The following is a 19,938-nucleotide window of genomic DNA, read 5'->3' on the forward strand; positions in this document are numbered from 1 at the left end:
GCATGTGTGTGTGTGCATGCAATTAACATTAAAAAGGCTAACTTCCAATGAAGGCAGCTGGCACTGAAGCTTAGCCCTTAGAACCCTTTCTATGTTCTAAGAGAGGAAAATTAAAATTGAAAAGCACCTCCAACTATTAAGAGTTCCATTTGAATGTAGCCTTACTTTAGCAGCGTAAGTAGGCCAAACCTAAAATAAGCTGCTCAGCCTTTTCAAAGACAACAGTCCTTTTTCTCAAGACATTGTTGGTCCTGTATATTTATGCATAAGTCTTTTAAACTAATTTTCTATTTTTCAACCACAAACTGTCTTCATGATACTTAACCATAGCTGATTGCTATAGAAATGCCAGGTATAAGAGATGTAACTGGGATGAGAGGAAAACATGAAAATGAAGTGTGAGGTGACTTTGACTAAAAATTGCCATGCTGGTGGTCCCCAGTGTATCAGCAGCTGATTTGTTGGGAAATGAATGAAAGCAGGGGTAGGGGGGAAAGACAGTCAGATCCAAGTAAATATGGCTTTGGTTATCATATTTGTAACCTATACCCATTTGGTAAATTTTCGAAAAACACAACTGAATCACAATGAGCTCTCTTCAAAAATCCCATGTTGGAATCTCTGGTGCATTAATGGTCTACAAAAGAAAGCCTGTTAATAACAATCAGTAGAAGCCCCTTTTACCTTATCCTAAAAGGAAAGTTACACAGAATTCCTTCCAGATTTCCATTAGAGGACAGTAAGGCTTTAACTAAGAAGCTAGGGAGACAGTAATAAGATTTGATTTCAGAACACCAATTTTGTTTCCGTAAAGATGGTGGATTCCAGATCCGAATGCTCTCACCCATGGAAGTTTTAAAAACTTTGTATAAAAATAATACGGTCAGCCTTTTAGTTTCTTTCAGCGTTGATGGGCCTATTCTCCAAAGTGACAGCAATGAGTGAGCTTCCTTCTCAATTTTTGTAATGCAGTTCCATTTCCCACTGCAAAATATCAGAATAATGTTCTTTTTTTTTCTATTTCTGTAGTTCCATTTCCATGTGGAAGAGTTTCTGTTTCATACGGCTCTAAGCTCACCCGTGTAGAGACTACATTTTCTGATATGGGCTATGAAAATGCTACTGAAGCTGACTTCCTTCTGGACGACTTCGCTAACAGCACCATTCTGGATAACGTCACTGAAAACAGTGAACCATTAGATGACTTCCGTCGAGTTGTTGGTGGAGAAAACACCAAACCAGGTCAAATCCCTTGGCAGGTACTCTCTATTGACAGTGCGTTTAAAAGCTCGAGCTCAGATGGCAAGGGAGAGGCCAGATGAGGAACAGTGCTAGGACATTCGAGAGACCTATGGGGATTGTGAGATGTATTTAGGCAGATTTCATCACTCAGCAAAATAAAAACCCCTATAGGTAAGCTTCTGGTGAAAGGTCATGTCTGGGGACGGCTACCAGACAGGGTCAAAAAGGAATTCAGTACCAAACAAATAGCACAGTAGGATTCTGAACAACTGCTCAGCAATAGCAATGCTCACAAATGAGCCCCCCCTCTCTCTTTCACACACATACACACACACACACACACACACACACACACACACACACAGGGACTGGGACTCACCAAACACCTTCAGCCCCTGGGGGGAGGAAAATAGTAAAGAAATCCCTAGGCCCAGACAACCTGATGGGAATAGAGAAAAGGACTCACATGGAAAGGGTGAAGGCAAAACCTAGTTTCCTGGAATAAACATAGGAGGCCTGATCTACTGCCATGTTTCTCCAAGACTGGCAGTATGTCCAGATCACCAAGAATTTGTTAGGCAGGCACTCTCACACCTCATCCAGTTCTCACTGGATTCGAACCACTAGAGGGAGGGGCTCAGCAAGCTGCTGGGCTCAAAGAAGCACTCCAGGTCATTCTGGTGTATACTGTAGCTTAGAAAACCGTGGTTCTAAAGGAAGTATACAGAAAGCAGCCCCCAAAATGCCAAATAATTGACTCAATCTACACAGTCCTCCAAATGTGTTCTGCACACAAACCGCATATACAGTATTCCCTCTCTCTCTCTCTCTCTCTCTCTCTATATATATATATATATATATATATATATATATATATATATATATATCCAAGAGTTAGATTAGTAGCAAACTCAGTACTTAACTATACATTTAGCTAAAGCTTAAGTGATTCCATCTGTGAGGAGAGACAGGCCAACTCCTCCCACCTCAGCACAAGGAGCTAGTCAGTTTCTTACATGAAATTGCACTGGCCCATAAGTAATCAGCACATGTGGTCACTTAAATTCACTGGCTAAAAAGATTTGGTTCCTCTGTCACTTCTGCCACACTTTCAGGGAATAGTGGCCACAAGTGTCTGGTGACTATTCCACTGGACAAGGTAGGTATAAAGAGAATATTTCCATAGTTGCGTGTATCTCTGGTGGATAGAAAAGATCATGGTTTTGTCTAGTTTAAAACCCCTTAGGCCATGATCAAAATTTGGTACTGATTTCAATGATTTTAATGATCCTTCACACAAAAATATTGTCTCTTCTGAAGTATGGACTTTTACTGTCAGAAACCGATAGCTTGGCTGACGCTGCAATCTTCAAATTAGCTGGCCAGGTTTCACATGAGACTTGTTTGAGCAAATGCTTTGGCACTGTTGCGTGGCCGAGCCCTTCTGAGCGCAGGAGCAGCAGTCCAGATGAAAATCCGTGGGCACAGGCTAGGGGACTCGGGGAGCCTGGCCACCATGTCACTCTCATTTCTCACCTTATTCCCGGGCTTCCACTTCATTTGCCTGGCCAACGGCAAGAACCTAAGGGACCTGTCAGGACAGGTTGACAGGATTACTCCCTTGGAACTCTAGGGGTCCTGAGCTGCTCAGCTACCCAGTTCAGGCTCAGAATCCTCCCCTCCTCTCCACCCAGGCCAAAGGTGCAAACCAAGCAGAAGAGCTCTTTCCTTTGGTTCTTGTGCAGGGGGATCAGAGCTCCTTGGAAAAGAAGCAGGGACTCCGAAGGAGCACTTCAGGGCGTAAGAGGGGAAGCTAGAGAGTTAAGTGCACCACACGGTAACAGAAACACATTTTTCTTAGAGACGGTATCTAGCCGACTGATTAACTAAAACAGCTATGTAGGAAAAAATAAAAGCTTTGGAACATTAGGGGGCAGGAAAAGCAAACTGTAACGCCTATATTACTAGATCACTTTCAAGCAACACTCTAAAGTAGAGGGTTTGAGAAAACAAAAAGGTGCCTGTCTAAAGCTTTAATTTAATTGTTTTTCTCCCACAGTCATGGCTAGGCTGACAGCTCTGAGCATGCACAAATCTCTTCTGCTTTCTGCTAAGGCCTGTGTAGCTCCATCTAAGAAATAGCTGCCCTTTTTCAAAGATGGATTTTTATCTTAGTTTTGTAGTCTTGGCATAAATGTTCTCCTTAAACACACTTGTTTCCCCATTCTCAGCTTTCCCCAGATGAGTGTCCAAGCTATCACTGAAGTGACCTGCACAGAGCTACTCCTTCAAACCCCAATGACAAACAGCAAACTTAAAATATGAATGAGCCAGAGAGTGTTTTTCTTTTACATAACGATCATAGTTCTACAGAAATGGTTTACTTCTCTATGTGTGTGGTTATGCACACCTTTAGTCCCAGCATTCGAGAGGCAGAAGTACATGGGTATCTGTGAGTCCGAGGCCAGCCTGGTGTGCATACTAAGTTCCAGGACAGCCAGGGCTACATAGAGAGAATCTGTCTCAAAAACAAAACAAGAGCAGGTAGTGGTAGCTCACACCTTTAGTCTCAGCACTCAGGAGGCACAGGCAGGCTGATCTCTGTGAGTTTGAGGGCAGCCTGGTCTACAAAGCTAGTTCTAGGACAACCAGGCTATCAAAGAATCCCTGTCTCAAAAAAGAAAAAAGAAAGAAAAGAAAAGCAGAAAGAACTAAAAAGAAGTGTCTTACTTGGAAAAGACAATCTTGTATTATTTCTAGCTCAGATGATAAAATTCCAATTCGCAGAAGAAAGAAAATAACGTGTAATCTCACCTACATCTCCAAAGCTAGTTTTAACAGACCATTTGAGCTATTAACCTGCAAGTATTGTTCATGAAGTACATATCAGTGGCCATTGTATTTAATGGTTATAGTTAACCATTATCAACCAAAGTGAGTATCCCTTATGTACCCAACAAAATAACCTATTGCCATGAATTTGGTGAGCAACAGCCGTAGCCTAGCAAACAGTACATCATGTATTTTACTTGCATAATAGAAAATTAGAATAAATGGTGTTATTAAAAAGCTAGAACAGATGACAAAAGAGAATAAGGGTTTAGTGAACTCAGGAAAAGTCTAGGCTGGAATTAAGGTACAAAGGAGAACAATGAGACAGCTTCTATCGTGGGCTGCCATTGCCATGGAGAACAGAAATACAAGTTTTGTATTTTGTCATTGTATTTAGGTGTGTTGGAGAGGGGGCGGTGATGCACAGAAGAAGGCTCTAGACTGTGGCCATGAAAATAATTGACAGATCAGAACTCAGATGTTTTGCTCAGAATATATGCTTTCCTATTTTTTCCCCCATCATTCTCTGAAGTGTTGCAAGAACTTTTCTTTGGCTAAGCAGATAGCTCATCTTCCAAGCAGCTAATATTGAGATAGCTACGGTCTTTAGGCGGCCAAGCAAGCATTCCAAACCACGCATTTGTAATATTTTAATTGTAAATATACCTTAGTTCCTTTTTCTTGGCAAAGGTGTTCACTAAAATTTCTAATACCAATTAGGGATTGGCAAAGAACGCTCTTCAGGCTTAAAAGGACACAACCATATTTCTCAGTTGGGCTTTGGAAAACAGCAGACTCTCCAGGCAGCATCCCTTTGGGAAAGTCATAGAATATATGTTATTGTCTATGTGCCCAGGAGCTGGCTGTCCTTCACCTTGACCTACCCTAGCCCACTAGCTGGGAGGTGTTCAGTAATCCTACATTAGTACCTAAAAATCATTCCATTGTGTCATGTTAATTCTACTTCCAGAGAAAGACATGTTGGATTGTAATATTCAGGATAGAACCATGTTGCCCAAATTTCCTTGATGGTAAAATTATTTGGAATCAGAGTCAGCCACTTCATCTTTTGAACTTGTCCAGTGCTCTATAATGAGAAGAGTCTCATATTAACGGTTTAAGTGGTTTGTATTTATCTTCCATAACAGAAGGGTAAGGAGACAATAGAGCATGTGGCGAGGGCTTGTTGCAGTCACATCCTTTTTCAACTCACATTCTCCTACGCATGATGCCTCATAGAGCCTACCTCTCCCCCACAGTTGCCCAGTGACCACTGCCATCCCCCACCTATGGTACTCAGGAAAACTTCTTCTCAGTGCTTCAACCCAAATACCATGGCTGTGCTCCCTTCCTAACACGGTTGGCACAAACAGAGGGAAAATTGAGGTCAAGTGCACAGACTCTATATCATTTGTGGAAAGGTACATAATCCCATCGCATCTCCGGACCCAGAATATGCCTCTCCCAGCACGTTCAGAGAGGGGGCAGGAGCTTCCGGGGCCATCCACTTTCTGACTTGGAAGTGCATTTGTTTGGGAATCACCTCCCTTGATGGGTGTGGTAGTCTATCAAGGGAAGACTGGCCTCCCCGCCCTTGTTGGGAGTGGTGTGAGGACTGTGTGGATCATCTGGAGCTAGCAGACAGTGGGCTATCAAGACCACATGTGAAGGCTTGGAGTCAGCCAGCAAATATCCCCACGCTGGAAGGAATATAGCACTAAATAAGCTTTAAATGATGGGTTAGAAAAGCTACCCTAGAAGAAAAAGGAACACTTGCTATTTCAATATCTTCAACAGCGCTTTCATCCTGGCTTTTATCAGATTTTTGCTTCCCATTGACCCTACAAAGCATGATCCCAGCCTGATTAAACAGTTTTAACCCATAAAGATTACCAAGCCATGAGAATCTGGATTCACTAGCTATGTAACACTTCTCAAATGTAAGCACTCGAGGAATGGAGTTCCCCTTTCTCCAGCACTACCCACAAAATATTCTCATTAAATCTCTATGACCGCCCCCAATCTGTTTTTATAAGAAACTGAGATTTTCTCTGACATTTGGTTCTCAGACCACGTCTAAGATATTCTGAATGCTCAGGAACATAAACACTGGGGCCAGGCAAGTGTGTGTGACACACATAGGCCACAGCACACATGTGGAGGTCAAAGGACAACTTGCAGGAATCGGGTCCCAGGGACTGAACTAAGGTCACTAGGCTTGGTGGCAAGCACTTTTACCTACTGTGCCCTCTCAGCAGCATGAGTGGTTATGTACCTTTAAACCTGTTTGCTCATTGAGCATGTATAGAGTAATATTTCACAATGATTGTGTTTTGAGTTACAAATGTGTATAAGTAATACAATCATTAGCCTCAAATTCAATAAATGCATAAAATTAGGAAGATTGTTAAATCTGAGTGGTAGAAATGCTGGTGTTTATTATATCGTTACTATGTTTTTTCTGCATTTTTGCAATTTTTCAAAATGTAAAGCAATAGGTAAGAAGAGCCAAAGAGCCTGAGAGCGGCAAAGGGGTCAGAGGGTTGTGGTAGTTGGGTGAGCCCCTCGGGACTTTAGCTACAAAGCTCGTGCTCCAGAGTCCACGGCACAGCGGCCATTAAGTTGAATTTGGGCCCAGAACAAGTCCTTCAAAAGGACCATCTGTGCCCCCAGGCAAAGGAACCAACACCCCCACCCCTTTGTCGTGTTTAGGGACAGGTTTCCCTGAAGGGCTACTTAAGACTTAGCCTAAGGGCATCAGTTCACAGAGGCTAGTGGGCTTCTGCGAAGAGTTTCCTGAATGCTGAGTGTGCCCTCTAGTGTCCACACTTCTCAGCTTTACCTTTGAAAGTGCAGATCAAAAATGCCTTTGTTTACATTGGAGCTGAAATTCTCTAAGTTGATTTAGACATTGATGTGGCAAAAAAAGAGAAAGAAAAGGGAGGGAGAAAGAGAGAGAGAGAGAGAGAGAGAGAGAGAGAGAGAGAGAGAGAGAGAGAGAGAGAGAGAGAGAGAGAGAGAGAGAGAGAGAGAGAGAGAGAGAGAGAGAGAGAGAGAGAGAGAGAGAGAGTCCTCTTTGTTTATGCTGTGAATGTGGACAAGAAAGAATGGATGAGCCTCTTATTCAATAACATCCATGTTGAAGGTCACACTCCAGACACTTTTGTCCACATTGTCTCAAAGTCAACCGCAGCAAAGCAGACTTTTTAGAACAAGGACAACCTCCATCTCTAGCCAGAGGAAGCTGGCCGTGATTAAGGGAGACGGAAGGAACGTGTGAGTCCTGCTGGTGGTCAGCACCTAGGTGACTAGGAAACGCAGCCCCTGTGGAGTTTTTAGGTCTCATTTCATAACGTTCTCATTTGGGAGGCTTGAAACAACTCCTGAGAAAACTGGTCAGTTTTTTTTTTTCTTTCAAGTGACCTGTAGCAAAGAGATTCCCTGATAGATCCTCATAGAAAGCAAGAGACTCAATACTGATTATTCATGCTGGGGAGTTAGTATTTACTCCCATATCCACTGTAGCTCCTTGAAAAGCTTGTACCAGGAGGCTCTAAATAGCATGGTAAAAGGAACTCAAGGGCCCCACATCACACAAAAAAGGCACTCATCAGATTTGCCTCACCCGGAGCACTATCCCTGCCACACGAGCTCTAATTCTGCCTTCACTTCAAGATCAATACAGAAACAGTAGTTTGGTTTGTGCTCCAGTAACACTAATTCATCTGCAGAGCCGACACTTTCCAGAAATCCTCTGCTTCTGCCAGCACCTAACAGCCAACTTTTACCCACTCCCGAAAACAGCATATGTATTCATTTTTCTCTGGATCAGATACCATCTGCAGTGAGATTCTTAATTTTATTTCCACAGGTCATTTTAAATGGTGAGGTTAAGGCATTCTGTGGAGGCGCCATCATTAATGAAAAATGGGTTGTAACTGCTGCCCACTGCCTTAAACCTGGTGATAAAATTGAGGTTGTTGCAGGTAAGGAAACAAAATAGATAACTGGCAACATCAGCATTATGATGGACATATCATATTGTACAAAGGCCCAATAGGATTGCTACTGAATAAATTGGGCTAATGGTAGCAGGGTCGTAATTTCAAATTCTAACTAATTCCACCTCCCAAGCCCCATATTTCTCTCTGTGAACCCATAAGGCACTCTCAGCATAGTACAATTATTTATTGGTGCGTGACTTGCCCCACCCACTGTATTAGATCATGGAGACTCGGTTGCTAGTGTTCACTGAACCCAAGCCAAATGTAGACCCATGGGAAATGTGTCTATGCAAAAGACAATAAACTATGAGATTTGTTTATTTGTTTTCAACAGGTGATTATAACATTGATGAAAAGGAAGACACGGAGCAAAGGCGAAATGTGATTCAAACTATCCCTCATTACCACTACAATGCAGCTGTTAATAAGTACAGCCACGACATCGCCTTGCTGGAGCTAGATAAGCCTTTACTATTAAACAACTATGTAACACCTATCTGTGTTGCCAATAGGGAATACACAAACATCTTCCTTAAATTTGGTTCTGGCTATGTAAGTGGCTGGGGGAAAGTCTTCAACAAAGGGAGACAGGCTTCCATTCTTCAGTACCTGAGAGTTCCACTGGTCGACCGAGCCACATGCCTTCGGTCCACAACATTCAGCATCTATAACAACATGTTCTGTGCTGGTTACCGTGAGGGAGGCAAAGATTCTTGTGAAGGAGATAGCGGGGGACCCCATGTTACTGAAGTGGAAGGGACCAGTTTCTTAACTGGCATTATTAGCTGGGGTGAAGAGTGTGCTATAAAAGGAAAATATGGAATATATACTAAAGTTTCCCGGTATGTCAACTGGATTAAGGAAAAAACAAAGCTAACTTAATAATAATAATAATAAACTATTTACAAAGGAAACTCACTGGGATTGAAAATAGACCAAGCCCTTTACTAACTAGTCATTTTTTCCAACTCTTATTAAATACATAAGTTTGATAAATACTGGTTTCTCTGTGCAGAGGAAGATCCCATCTAGAATCTATATTGTACTAGATCGAGTAGGTTATCAAAGGTAATCACTAGAGAAATAGTTTGGTAAGAGATTTTACTGTTTCCCTAAGTCCAGCCCTTGGTAAAATGAGAAAGTGATGTTTTCCATGGCGCCCAGCAGAAACCCTAGTCCTCAACTGTGATGACTTATCCTGTTCTCCTTCTTAGCAGCAATCTATGTTTTAGAGCTCCCTTGCTTCTCTCAAATTTATTGATTGTGAATCCAGACTCTTTAGCCCATTTAAGGCTAGAAGCACACAGGAGCAGTTATAGGTCAAAACTCATCAAATGCGCTACTTCCTCTCCTTTTTTCCCCCTGGATACTGCATATTTTCAAACTCCCAACCCCCAAATCAATGTTCCCCTCCCCCACTCCCACGCTTCTTCTCCCCAGCCTTTGGAGAAAGAAGATAGTCTTTTTTAATGCCGTACACATATATACACACCCACCAATCCCATATTTACTTCCAGCTTGGTCTCAAACTTACTTTGAATAACATGGGGATGAGGTACACTGCCTAAAATCATAAGAGGAACTCTCCCTTTAATACACTGTCCAGGATAGTTCCCTAAGAATGTGTAATTGGTGATCATGGAGGCCTGATCAGGGATGGTTCTGAGAAGGCAAATTCACATATCATTGCAAGTATAAAAAGCAACGACATTGATCAAAATGCATTGCCCCTGTCTGATAAAAAAAAATTCATGGTAATAGAAAGTTAATGATGAATGAGACAGAGTGGTACATGCCTTTAATCTCAGCATTCAGGAGGTAAAGGCAGGTGGATTTCTGAGTTTGAGGCCAACCTGGTCTACAGAGTGAGTTCCAGGAAAGCCAGGGCTATAGAGAGAAACCCTATCTTGAAGAAAATGAACAAGAAAGAAAAAAGTGAATGATAAATTTAGCCATATAATTACACTGTGTTTAGTAGCATACTGGTAAATATCTGAGCAAGAAGATCTCTTAAAAACATCTCAGAACCTTATTTGTAACAATCGCTCATTTCTATTGTAGAAATCTCCTTACCTTGGAAGACTTCAAGCTATTAGCATGAAGTTATTGAACAAGGAAGTTGAGAAAACATGCAAAATTGATCTTAAAACAGTGCTTTAGTCCATATTTAGCTTAGAACTAGCTGAGTGTTCAAGGACTAGTTTAACAGTGTGTCTCCAGCATTCTCCAGTGCCAATAAACAAGACAATCAACATAAGTGTCATGTTTCCCACAGCAGGCTCAAGGATAGGAGTCATTGCAAATGGTCAACCAAATTGCTCATTTCTGGTTTTCAGCTCGCTGGTGAGCTTTGTCACTATAATTAATCTTGTTATATTGAATTTTCTAGAGGGTTGCTGACAGTCCAACATGTTTTTCACCTGTGACTTAATGAACTTGTATTTTAACTCTTATCTAGATCTCTGTATAAACTTATTTGATATTGACTACTTAATGATGTATAAACGGAAAAATTGTCAAAAGCATGATTTGAACCCTTTGGCACTGCCTCCTGCTCCCACCAAACAAACTGTACTCACTACTGCTGATTTTACTTAAGTTCTACTACTTACTGCCTCTTTTTTGTCTTGTAAGAAGTATCAATAAACATCATTCCAAATTTGCCATTTCTTGTTAAATCATTTAGAGGCATAGCCCAAAGAACACAATCAAGCAAAATCCTGAAAAGAATGCATCTGGTGAAATATATAATACTGATTTTATGCTCGGATGTCCCCCAACTTCATGAGATTTGCACTACATCTGAAGAGAACTATGCCCTGAATCTACTTGCAGGTCTAATGAACTATGTGTATATCCTTGGATAAGTTACATACCCTGTAGGTAGAGGCTGCTCATTCATTTCCCAGCTGCATAGACCCAAAATAATCACATAGAAACTGTATTAATTAAAACACTGCTTGGTTTATTAGCTTGTGCATACTTTTAGGTAGCTCTTACATCTTAAATTAATTCATTTCTATTCATCTGTATATCGCCATGTGGTTGTGGCCTACAGGTAAGGTTCCGTGCAACGTCCGGTGTCTGTCTTGTCTGTCACTACATGGTTTCTCTCTGACTCTGCCTACTCTCTCCTCCTCTATCTGCTTGGAATTCCCACCTTGCCCTATTCTTCACTACAATAGGCCCAAAGCAGATTCTTTATTAGCCAATGATATTCACAGCATACAGAGGAGAATCCACATCAATACCCTTTGAAGAATAATATCTCCATTTGTATTTGAGAGGAATTTGAGAGGACCCTGTTCAAAGGCCTTTGAGATGTTAAGAATGTGTAGTTTTTTGTTCTTCATTCCTTCAACAAATATTCAAGTAGGCGTTCCCTGTGTAGCATTACCAATAATGATGATTACATTTTGAAATAGGTATATTTGCATTTGAAAAGTTTCTTAAAAGTATGTGAATTACCACTACTGTACTAGGACATAGCAGTTGCCCTATAAATGTTAGCTGGAGCTCCAGAGATGGCTCAGTGGTTAAGAGCATTTGCTGTAGCACTTGCTTCTTGTAAGTGACCCAGGTTCAATTACCAGCTTCACATCAAGAAGCTCGCAGCCATTCGCAGCTCCAGGAGATTTGATGTTCCCTTCTGGTCTCCATGGGCCATGTGGTGCACTACAGACAAGCAGGCACTTGCAGATACACGTGAATAAAATAAATGACTTTTAAATGTTAGATGAATTGGAGTGATAGCAATTAGCCATGCATTGAGCATCCTGAAAGGGGACCATACCTAGATTACAGAAATCAGTTCTGTTATAATTGACTAAAGGAGAGAAAGAGAGATGAGTCACTATAAGTGTCAATTTTACATTTGAGGAGAATGCTAGCTTGTGCATGAAGCATGCTACTTCAAATTTGAATAACTAAGGCTCTATGACCCCAGTGCTCAGTTGGGAAAAGAGAGTCATGTTGTCATGGAGACCATCCTTTACAAAAAAAAAAGCAATGGTGAACTAGCCTCATACCTCAAGCCATTGCCTCTCCATGTGGCACAGAGAGGAGCTTCTAAGCCTCTGAACCTCTGAGTTAATTACCCTTTCTCCCATGTGTTCAAAAATGATTGAATCCATTCTGAGCCATATGCGACATGTTGTCAATACTAAACATGTGGGCCTTTAAGCACACCTACGAGCCAGCAGTCTTAGAGCCAAGGCTTCACTAGATTCTGCCTAGGTCACTATATAAGAGTCATTAGTACATTCCAAATTGTTGAGTTACTTAACCTAAATGGGCTAAAACAGGCTGGTATAATATTGGAAGTGACAGATTAAAATAGAACTCTTGCTGAATGAAGAAAAGTGTGTTAATATCAGGCACATATTTTACCTTGCTGTTTAAATCTGATTGCTTTTAGTTCTTTGAAATATTAGTCATTTTATAATGTCAAGAACAAATATGGTCTGATTTTCTCTGCCAAGGGAGAAAGAAAGGGTACTCTCCTGAACACAACCCTTTACAAACTGCTTCCTTACAAATTCTATATATTTTCAACATAAGAGTGTCAAAAATGCAAGGCATAGTAAGTGCCATCCAATCCACTGCACTTTTACAGATAAGGATACTGAGGTCAAGAGAAGGCTGGGCCCAAGTAATACAATAGCAGAGTCTAGAAGGGAGTGCAGAGCGCCTCTCCTGCACTGTGAAACACAGCACTTGCAGCTAGAGTACACTCGCGCTGCTGTCTGTTCTCCTACAGCAGCCAGGGCTATCTGCTTGATGGAAATCTATTCAGAAAGTCTGGGAGTGTAAACTGCCTGGCATTCTTATTAATGATATTCTGAGTGGGAAGCAAGTGATAAAATCATGAACAACAGGTAGCCTGGGAGGCAGAGCAGCGATCAGATAAAATGAAGCTGCAGCCCCTGGCTCATAGCAGGTACTCGGTAACAACATGGATATGAACCTTCAGGACTGCTGTCTGGCTTTTATTCCAGCTGTGAGCACTGGGCCTTCCAGATGTGCCATTTGACTTGTAGAGTATGTTTTTCAGTGGCATCTGGCACACAACCTCCAGCACAGTAGTACTTTAGACTTTGAGATCATGCCGGGGGAAGTAGACACGGGCCGCACTAGGAGACTACAGGCTACTGCAGAAGCTGTCGGGAGCTCCAAGAGGCCTTCCAAAGGTCCACTGGAGCTGGATGTCTACCAATGTCGCACAGCTATGCAAACCAGGCAAACATTACAAGCTGCTGACAGCCTGTCTGGGGACAGCAATCAGAGTGCTTTTTTCAATGCGAGACTTACGCCATCTAGAAATCTCAGTTATGACCACAAACATCTAGACTGTTCTGTCAACCATAGAGGCTGTTGAAGGATTTGTAGCAGGAAAAAAAAGACTGTGGGAACACTGGAACACATTCTTTCCAACCACTCCACATGCAACAGATCTGTCTCCTCCTTCCCCGCCCACAGTTTCAAGCAGACCTTTTTCATCCTGTCCATCAGATTTTTTCGTTAATCACAACTTCAAATAAAGGTAAGGGTAGCAGAGGCTTTCATTCAAAAATCTACAAAGACACAGCAGTTACGGAAATGAGGTCAAGGCACTTTCTCTACACCCCACAGAACACGGCAGAGCTCTTTGGATCAGGCTAGAGCATCTCCCTGTGATCCAAGAGCCACCCTTTGGGGTGAGAGGTAAATGACAGAAATAGGGGAAATTCCTGATTCCCCAGACTTGCATTCAAAAAGCTGCTTACGGGACCGGTAAAATGGCTCAATGGATAAAGGCAACTGGCTTACCCAGCCTGCCCACCTTAATGCTATCCCCAGAGCCAAGATGATGGAAGAAAGAAGCAATCCCCCATTTTTGACCTACACACACACACACACACACACACACACACACACACACACACGCACGCACCATGGCATGAAGATGAAAATACATAAATAAATGTAGTTTTAAAACATTAAAGAAACATTAGCGCAATGGGACAGTTGGGAGTTCCCAGTCTAGAAAATCTTACCAACTCACTGCCAACCTTAACTTACAGAATGATTACAGGGCTGCACCTGTGACATGGCTTGCTGCTGAGCTCATTAAAAGTTAAACAAAGACCCTCACGTAGCACAAGTTTTAATACCATCCCTCTGTACATAAAAGTATTTTCTTCTTGAACTCTATTACAAAAATAAGCATTGCTTTTTTTTATGAGGTTTGCTACTAAAATTCCTCCCTGGGAGAGAGAGAAGTAATGTCTACAGCCCCTCCCAAGGTCTTGATCATTGGAGGGCAGGCCCAAAAGAACAAGGCAGTGCCCATAGGAATGCACAGAGACTATGACAGCACACAGAAGACCTACACAAGCTCAAGGCAGACAAAAGCCCCAGCATGGAGAGGGGGAGGAGGGCATGAAGCCCCCCCCAGCTGAGGACCTACTAGCAACTGATGGCTTCTAGGAGACGAAAGTAGGTTTTCTTCAAGGATATGACCACCCCATTGCAGGGCAGGCTCAATACGCAGCGGTATTTCTGCAGTACAAATTGCACTCAATGGGTTAAAAAAGGAGAACTTGTGAAGTTGGGTGAGTAGAGAGGTAGAGATGGATTTGGGAGGAGGTTGGCAAGGTGAATAAGTATGATCAAAATACCTTGCATGAAATTCTCAAAGAATTAATAAAAATATTGTTTAAAAATATTTGGGGGGCTGGAGATATGGCTCAGTGGTTAAGAACACTGACTGCTCTTCCCAGGTTCAATTCCCAGCGACCACATAGCAGCTCACAACTGCCTGTAACACCAGTTTCAGGGACCCAACACCTTTACACAAACATACATGCAGGCAGAACACTAATGCACATAAAATAAAAATAAATTTAAAAATAAATGAATAAAATAAATAAAAAAATTTGGAAGTCTATGAGAGTAGGGTTTCTTCCTTTGTACACTAAAGCCCAGTGCAGACCGGGGAGGGAACTAGAGAATTTCTAATCAGAACCATCCACTGCCATTTAACTAAGGAAGGAGTCTCGCGGCATTCTTTTGTTTCTGTTATCAGGGCTCACTGCTCACACTGCTGCAGAGCTCTCAAATAAATCACGCTGGGTCTGAGCATGACCCCATTCTGCAGTTGTTCTTTGCTCAGATAAATAGTGTTAAATTGATTTCTGTCTAAAGTGTTCCTTTTTGAAAGTTTATTTATTTTGGTTTCTGTGTGTGAGTGTTTTGCCTGCATTGTGTATGTACGCCACGTGTATGCCTGGTGCCTGTGGAGGAAAGAAGAGGGTATCAGATCCCCCATACTATATAGCATTATCTGTCCCTCAAATTTTATATTTTATAAACAAAGGAAGCATGGTTCTAAAGATTTAATTGTTTATTAAAGGTTTAAAGAAGCCAGTTGTGGCACATGCCAGTAAGATTTGCTGAAGGAGGCAGAGACAGGAGAATCATGAGTTCGAGGCCAGCCTGGGTAAGGATTTATTAATTTGTATTTTATGTTTATAGGTGCTTTGATTGCATGTATGTTTATGTAACATGTGTATACAGTACATAATAGATTCTTTTGAAGGCCAGAAGGAGGCATCAGATCCTCTGGATCTAGAGTTACATTTGGTTGTAAGGCAAGGCACCACGTGGTTGTGGAAACTGAACCCAGGTCCTCTAGAAGAACAAGCAGTGCTCTTAACCACTGGGCCATCATTTCCAGCACCAGGGGTTCTACTCCTAATCTTTATCATCTAGGACTGAGAACAGCGCATACAGAAGAGACCATAGACTTGAAAACATCTAAGAGAACCACTGGCTGAAATGAAATCCTTGTGTCCAGAACAACAGTTTGTCTGAGATGTTAAATTTCAACATTAGCTCATTTAGGTACAAATTCTAGGATGAACAAGGTTGCAAAGAAAATTAAGCTCTGAACCCATAAGCATAAGGTATAACAACAACAAAGCTGCCCAGTGAAGAGAGAAAGCGCTGTTGAGAAGAGGTCCTTGTAACTTGCAGATTGGGAAAGCAATGTATGGTTAGGACCGAGAAAGAGGCCCTTGCTCTAGGCAGTCAGTCCTCTGTGCTGATTTGTTTCCCATTTCCTAAGTGTCAGTGAGAAAGCCTTCGGAGCTGTAACAATGGGAGGGACGAAGAAAGCAGGGTTCTGTATCAGTTTCCCTTCCGACTGAACAGTGGTTACTTTTATCTTTTTACATTTATTTTCTGAAGACATCAGCATATAGGTGTATTGTCTTTTAAAGAGTTGTTTATTTTATTTTATGTACATGAGTGTTCTGCCTTCATGTATGTGTATGGTATGTTTACTTTGTGCCATGGAAGCGAGAAGTGGACACAGACCCTCTATAATTGGAGTTACGCCCCATTATAAACTGCCATGTGGGCACTGGGAACCAAGCCCAGGTCCTCTGAAATAGCAACTGGTGTTCATTTTTGTTTTTTATTGAAAATAAATATTTTGATACAGTATAGTCTGATCACGGTTGCTTCTCCCTCATCTCTTCCCAAATCCTCCACATCCACAAAGCTCCATGCCTCCTCCCCCCTTTAGAAAACAAACAGGCAAATACAACACACACACACACTCACACACACACACACACACACACACACACACACATATAAACAGCAAAAACCATGAAAATATAACATCAGAAGTCATGATATACAAACAAAAGACTGGTAAGATTTTTTAAAAAGCCCAAACAAAGCAATATGAGGCAAAAAGTCTACAGAAATACCATTGGTTCACTTTGCGCTGGCCGTCTACTGCTAGGCATGAGGCCTATCCTTAAGTGTGGTTTATATACCCAGTAAAGACTCCATTGGGGAGAACTAACTTTTCTTTGCGAGTGCTTGGCAGCTGGAGCTAGCTTCTGGGTTATGGATGGAAGCCAGTGTCCACTTTCTCCCTCTCAGCACTGGGGCCCCATCGGCAACCAGCATTCTAACCGTCCCTCCAGTCCCTGGCATATCATTGTCTTTTGTGTTCAAGATAAATATATCACTCCTACTTTAGATACTTGGTAATTTTGTACAAGAGTGTGGTTAGCAATCTCTGTTCTCCCTTCCATTTCGTATCTAACAATGGTTTATTTATCTAGCAAGTGTGCGCTGAGTTTCTCGGAGTTTGGACACTTTTACCTTTAGAGCTGTTTTAATTGTGTGCAGGACCAGCCCCTGAGCCAAACAGCCACCATCTTCAGAAGTTCTACTGGGCCTAGAAACTCAATTATTGCTGTGAATGAGCACCAAATGCATGCTGCAAATTATAATTTAAAAAAAACTTTAAGAAGGAAAATGTGGGGCCCAGAGATACGGCTCAGCAGTTTAAGAGTATTTGCAGCTCTTGAAGAGCAGGTTTGGTTCCAGCACCCAAAAGGCAGTTCATGACCAACTCTAAGTCCAGTTTTGGGGGAATTTTCTACCCTTTTCTGGCCTCAGCAGGGGCTGCACACACATACACATAAATAAAAATATTTAAAAAGAAGTGGAATGAATCAGGCACAGTAGAACATCCCTTTAGTCCCAGCACTCAGGAGGCAGAGGCAGGGAGATTTCTGAGAGTCTGAGGCCAGCCTGGTCTATGACATGAGTTCCAGGTCAGCCGAGCCTGCTCAGTGAGATAATGCCTCAAAATTTTTTAAAAAAGGAGACTGTTCATGAGGTAAAAATATTGAGTTAACGTGACCTTTAAGAGGTTCTCAGATGACAACTGCTCACACATTCCTAAGTGAAAGTATTTCTTCCCCACAACACAGTCTTTATAAATCCATGAAGCTTCATCTTATAGTGACTTTCCACTGTGAAATCATATATGTTCATAGGAATTTGTAGCTATTTGTAAAAACTGTGAGAAAGAGGTCTTGCCTGATTCTCAGTCACATGTAAGACAACAACAACAACAACAACAACAACAAAATAAAACCCACAGGGACACATGGAAGGTAAGATTGAAGCAATTTCAATCATCACTAGAGAGAACATTTATTTCTACTATCTGAGTACTAAAAGAAAGCAGAATATTTTCAAATGAAGATATTACTGCCATAAAAATGTATGGAGAATAACATGAACTCTTGGGTACTACCCCCATCTCCTCTCTCTCTCTCTCTCTCTCTCTCTCTCTCTCTCTCTCGCTCCTCTCTCTCTCCCCTCCCCTCCCTCCCTCCCTCCCTCCCTCCCAACATTGATTTACTTTCATTATCCTGAATCACATTTGTTTACTCTAAGTCATGCATTAAACATCATTTGCACAGCTTATATTTCCTAATTTCATGTAAATGCTATATCCTGCTTGTTGTTTATGCTATATTTTCATATGAGATTATACTTATTGGTGATACTATGTTTGGTTCCAGGACATCTGTTTTTATTTCTGTACAGATTGTATTGTATCACCTTCCAGAATGTAGTTATCTGATTACCAGCTTGTTGTTTATGTTCTCTCCAATTTTTTCCTTCTGCCAAGAAATGCTAGTAAAAGTATCTTGGCAGTTATGTGGGTACATGCCCCACCAGAGAAATTAGTAAGCCTTCATGCACATACTTTAACTACACTTGATATTAGCAAACAACTCATTAAAAACTCATATCAACTTATGCTCTCAGTATCAGGGTATGACACAGTTATTTTTTTCTTACTTTTTTTGTCTTTTTTATTGATTTTTAATGAGCTCTAATTTGTCTCTACTCCACTCCCTGCCTCTTCTCTCCCCTTCAACACTCTCCCAAGGTATCCATGCTCCCAATTTACTCAGGAGATCTCGTCTTTTTCTACTTCCCATGTAGATTAGATTTATGTATGCCTCTCTTAGGGTCCTCATTGTTGTCTAGGTTTCTCTGGGATTCTGATTTGTGGACTGGTTTTGGTATAGGAGGTTCTTCTGTTCATGTGTTGCTCTCATTGCTTAATGAATAAAAGAAACTGATTTGGGCCTGATAGGGAAGAACATTAGGTAAGCGGAGAAGAAACAGAACTGAATACTGGGAAGAGGGCAGAGGGAGAACCACCATGGAGCCACCAGAGCAGACATGCCACATGGTAATACATGGATTAATAAAAATGGGTAAATTAAGATGCAAGAATTAGCCAATAAGAAACTAGAGCTAATGGGCCAAGCAGTGTTTAATGAATACTAGTTTCTGCTGTGATATTTCAGGTATAAACTAGTCAGGCAGCTGGAACAAACAAGCAGCCCCTCTTTACAACATGGTTTTCTTTGCTTTATGTTTAAAAAAACACTTATGAGTGAGTACCACATTTCCCTTATCCATTCTTCAGTTGAGGGGCATTTAGATTGTTTCCAGGTTCTGGCTATGACAAACAATGCTGCTATGAACATAGTTGAGCACATGTCCTTATGGCATGATTGGGCATCCTTTGGATATATACCCAAAAGTGGTATTATTGGGTCTTGAGGAAGGTTGTTTCCTAATTTCCTGAGAAATCGCCACACTGTCATCCAAAGGGGCTGTACCAGCTTGCACTCTCACCAGCAATGCAGGAGTGTTCTTTTTACCCCACATCCTCTCCAGCATAAGTTGTCATCGGTGATTTTTTGATCTTGGCCATTCTTACAGGTGTAAGATGGAATCTCAGAGTTGTTTTGATTTGTATTTCTCTGATGACTAAGGATGTTGAACATTTCCTTAAGTGTCTTTCAGCCATTTTAGGTTCTTCTGTTGAGAGTTCTCTGTTTAGGTCTATACTCCATTTTTATTGGATTATTTGCTCTTTTGATGACCAATTTCTTGAGTTCTTTGTATATTTTGGAGATCAGACCTCTGTCTGATGTGGGGTTAGTGAAGATCTACTTTTCCCATTCTGTAGGCTGTTGTT

At 41.5% G+C, this 19,938-nt stretch overlaps 1 protein-coding gene across 1 annotated transcript in view; it reads left to right on the forward strand.

Moving 5' to 3' along the window:
* The window catches only part of F9 (coagulation factor IX), a 28,305-nt gene extending 17,563 nt beyond the window's left edge, over positions 1 to 10,742 (forward strand). The window contains exons 6-8 of the mRNA XM_038316132.2: positions 1,030 to 1,259; positions 7,946 to 8,060; positions 8,413 to 10,742. Coding sequence (XP_038172060.1) covers positions 1,030 to 1,259; positions 7,946 to 8,060; positions 8,413 to 8,960 — 893 coding nt within the window. The 3' untranslated portion in view covers positions 8,961 to 10,742. The remainder of the gene's footprint in view (positions 1 to 1,029; positions 1,260 to 7,945; positions 8,061 to 8,412) is intronic.
* The last annotated feature ends 9,196 nt before the right edge of the window (positions 10,743 to 19,938 follow it).

The sequence above is a fragment of the Arvicola amphibius genome, chromosome X (assembly GCF_903992535.2).
Source record: "Arvicola amphibius chromosome X, mArvAmp1.2, whole genome shotgun sequence".
Lineage (NCBI taxonomy): Eukaryota > Metazoa > Chordata > Mammalia > Rodentia > Cricetidae > Arvicola > Arvicola amphibius.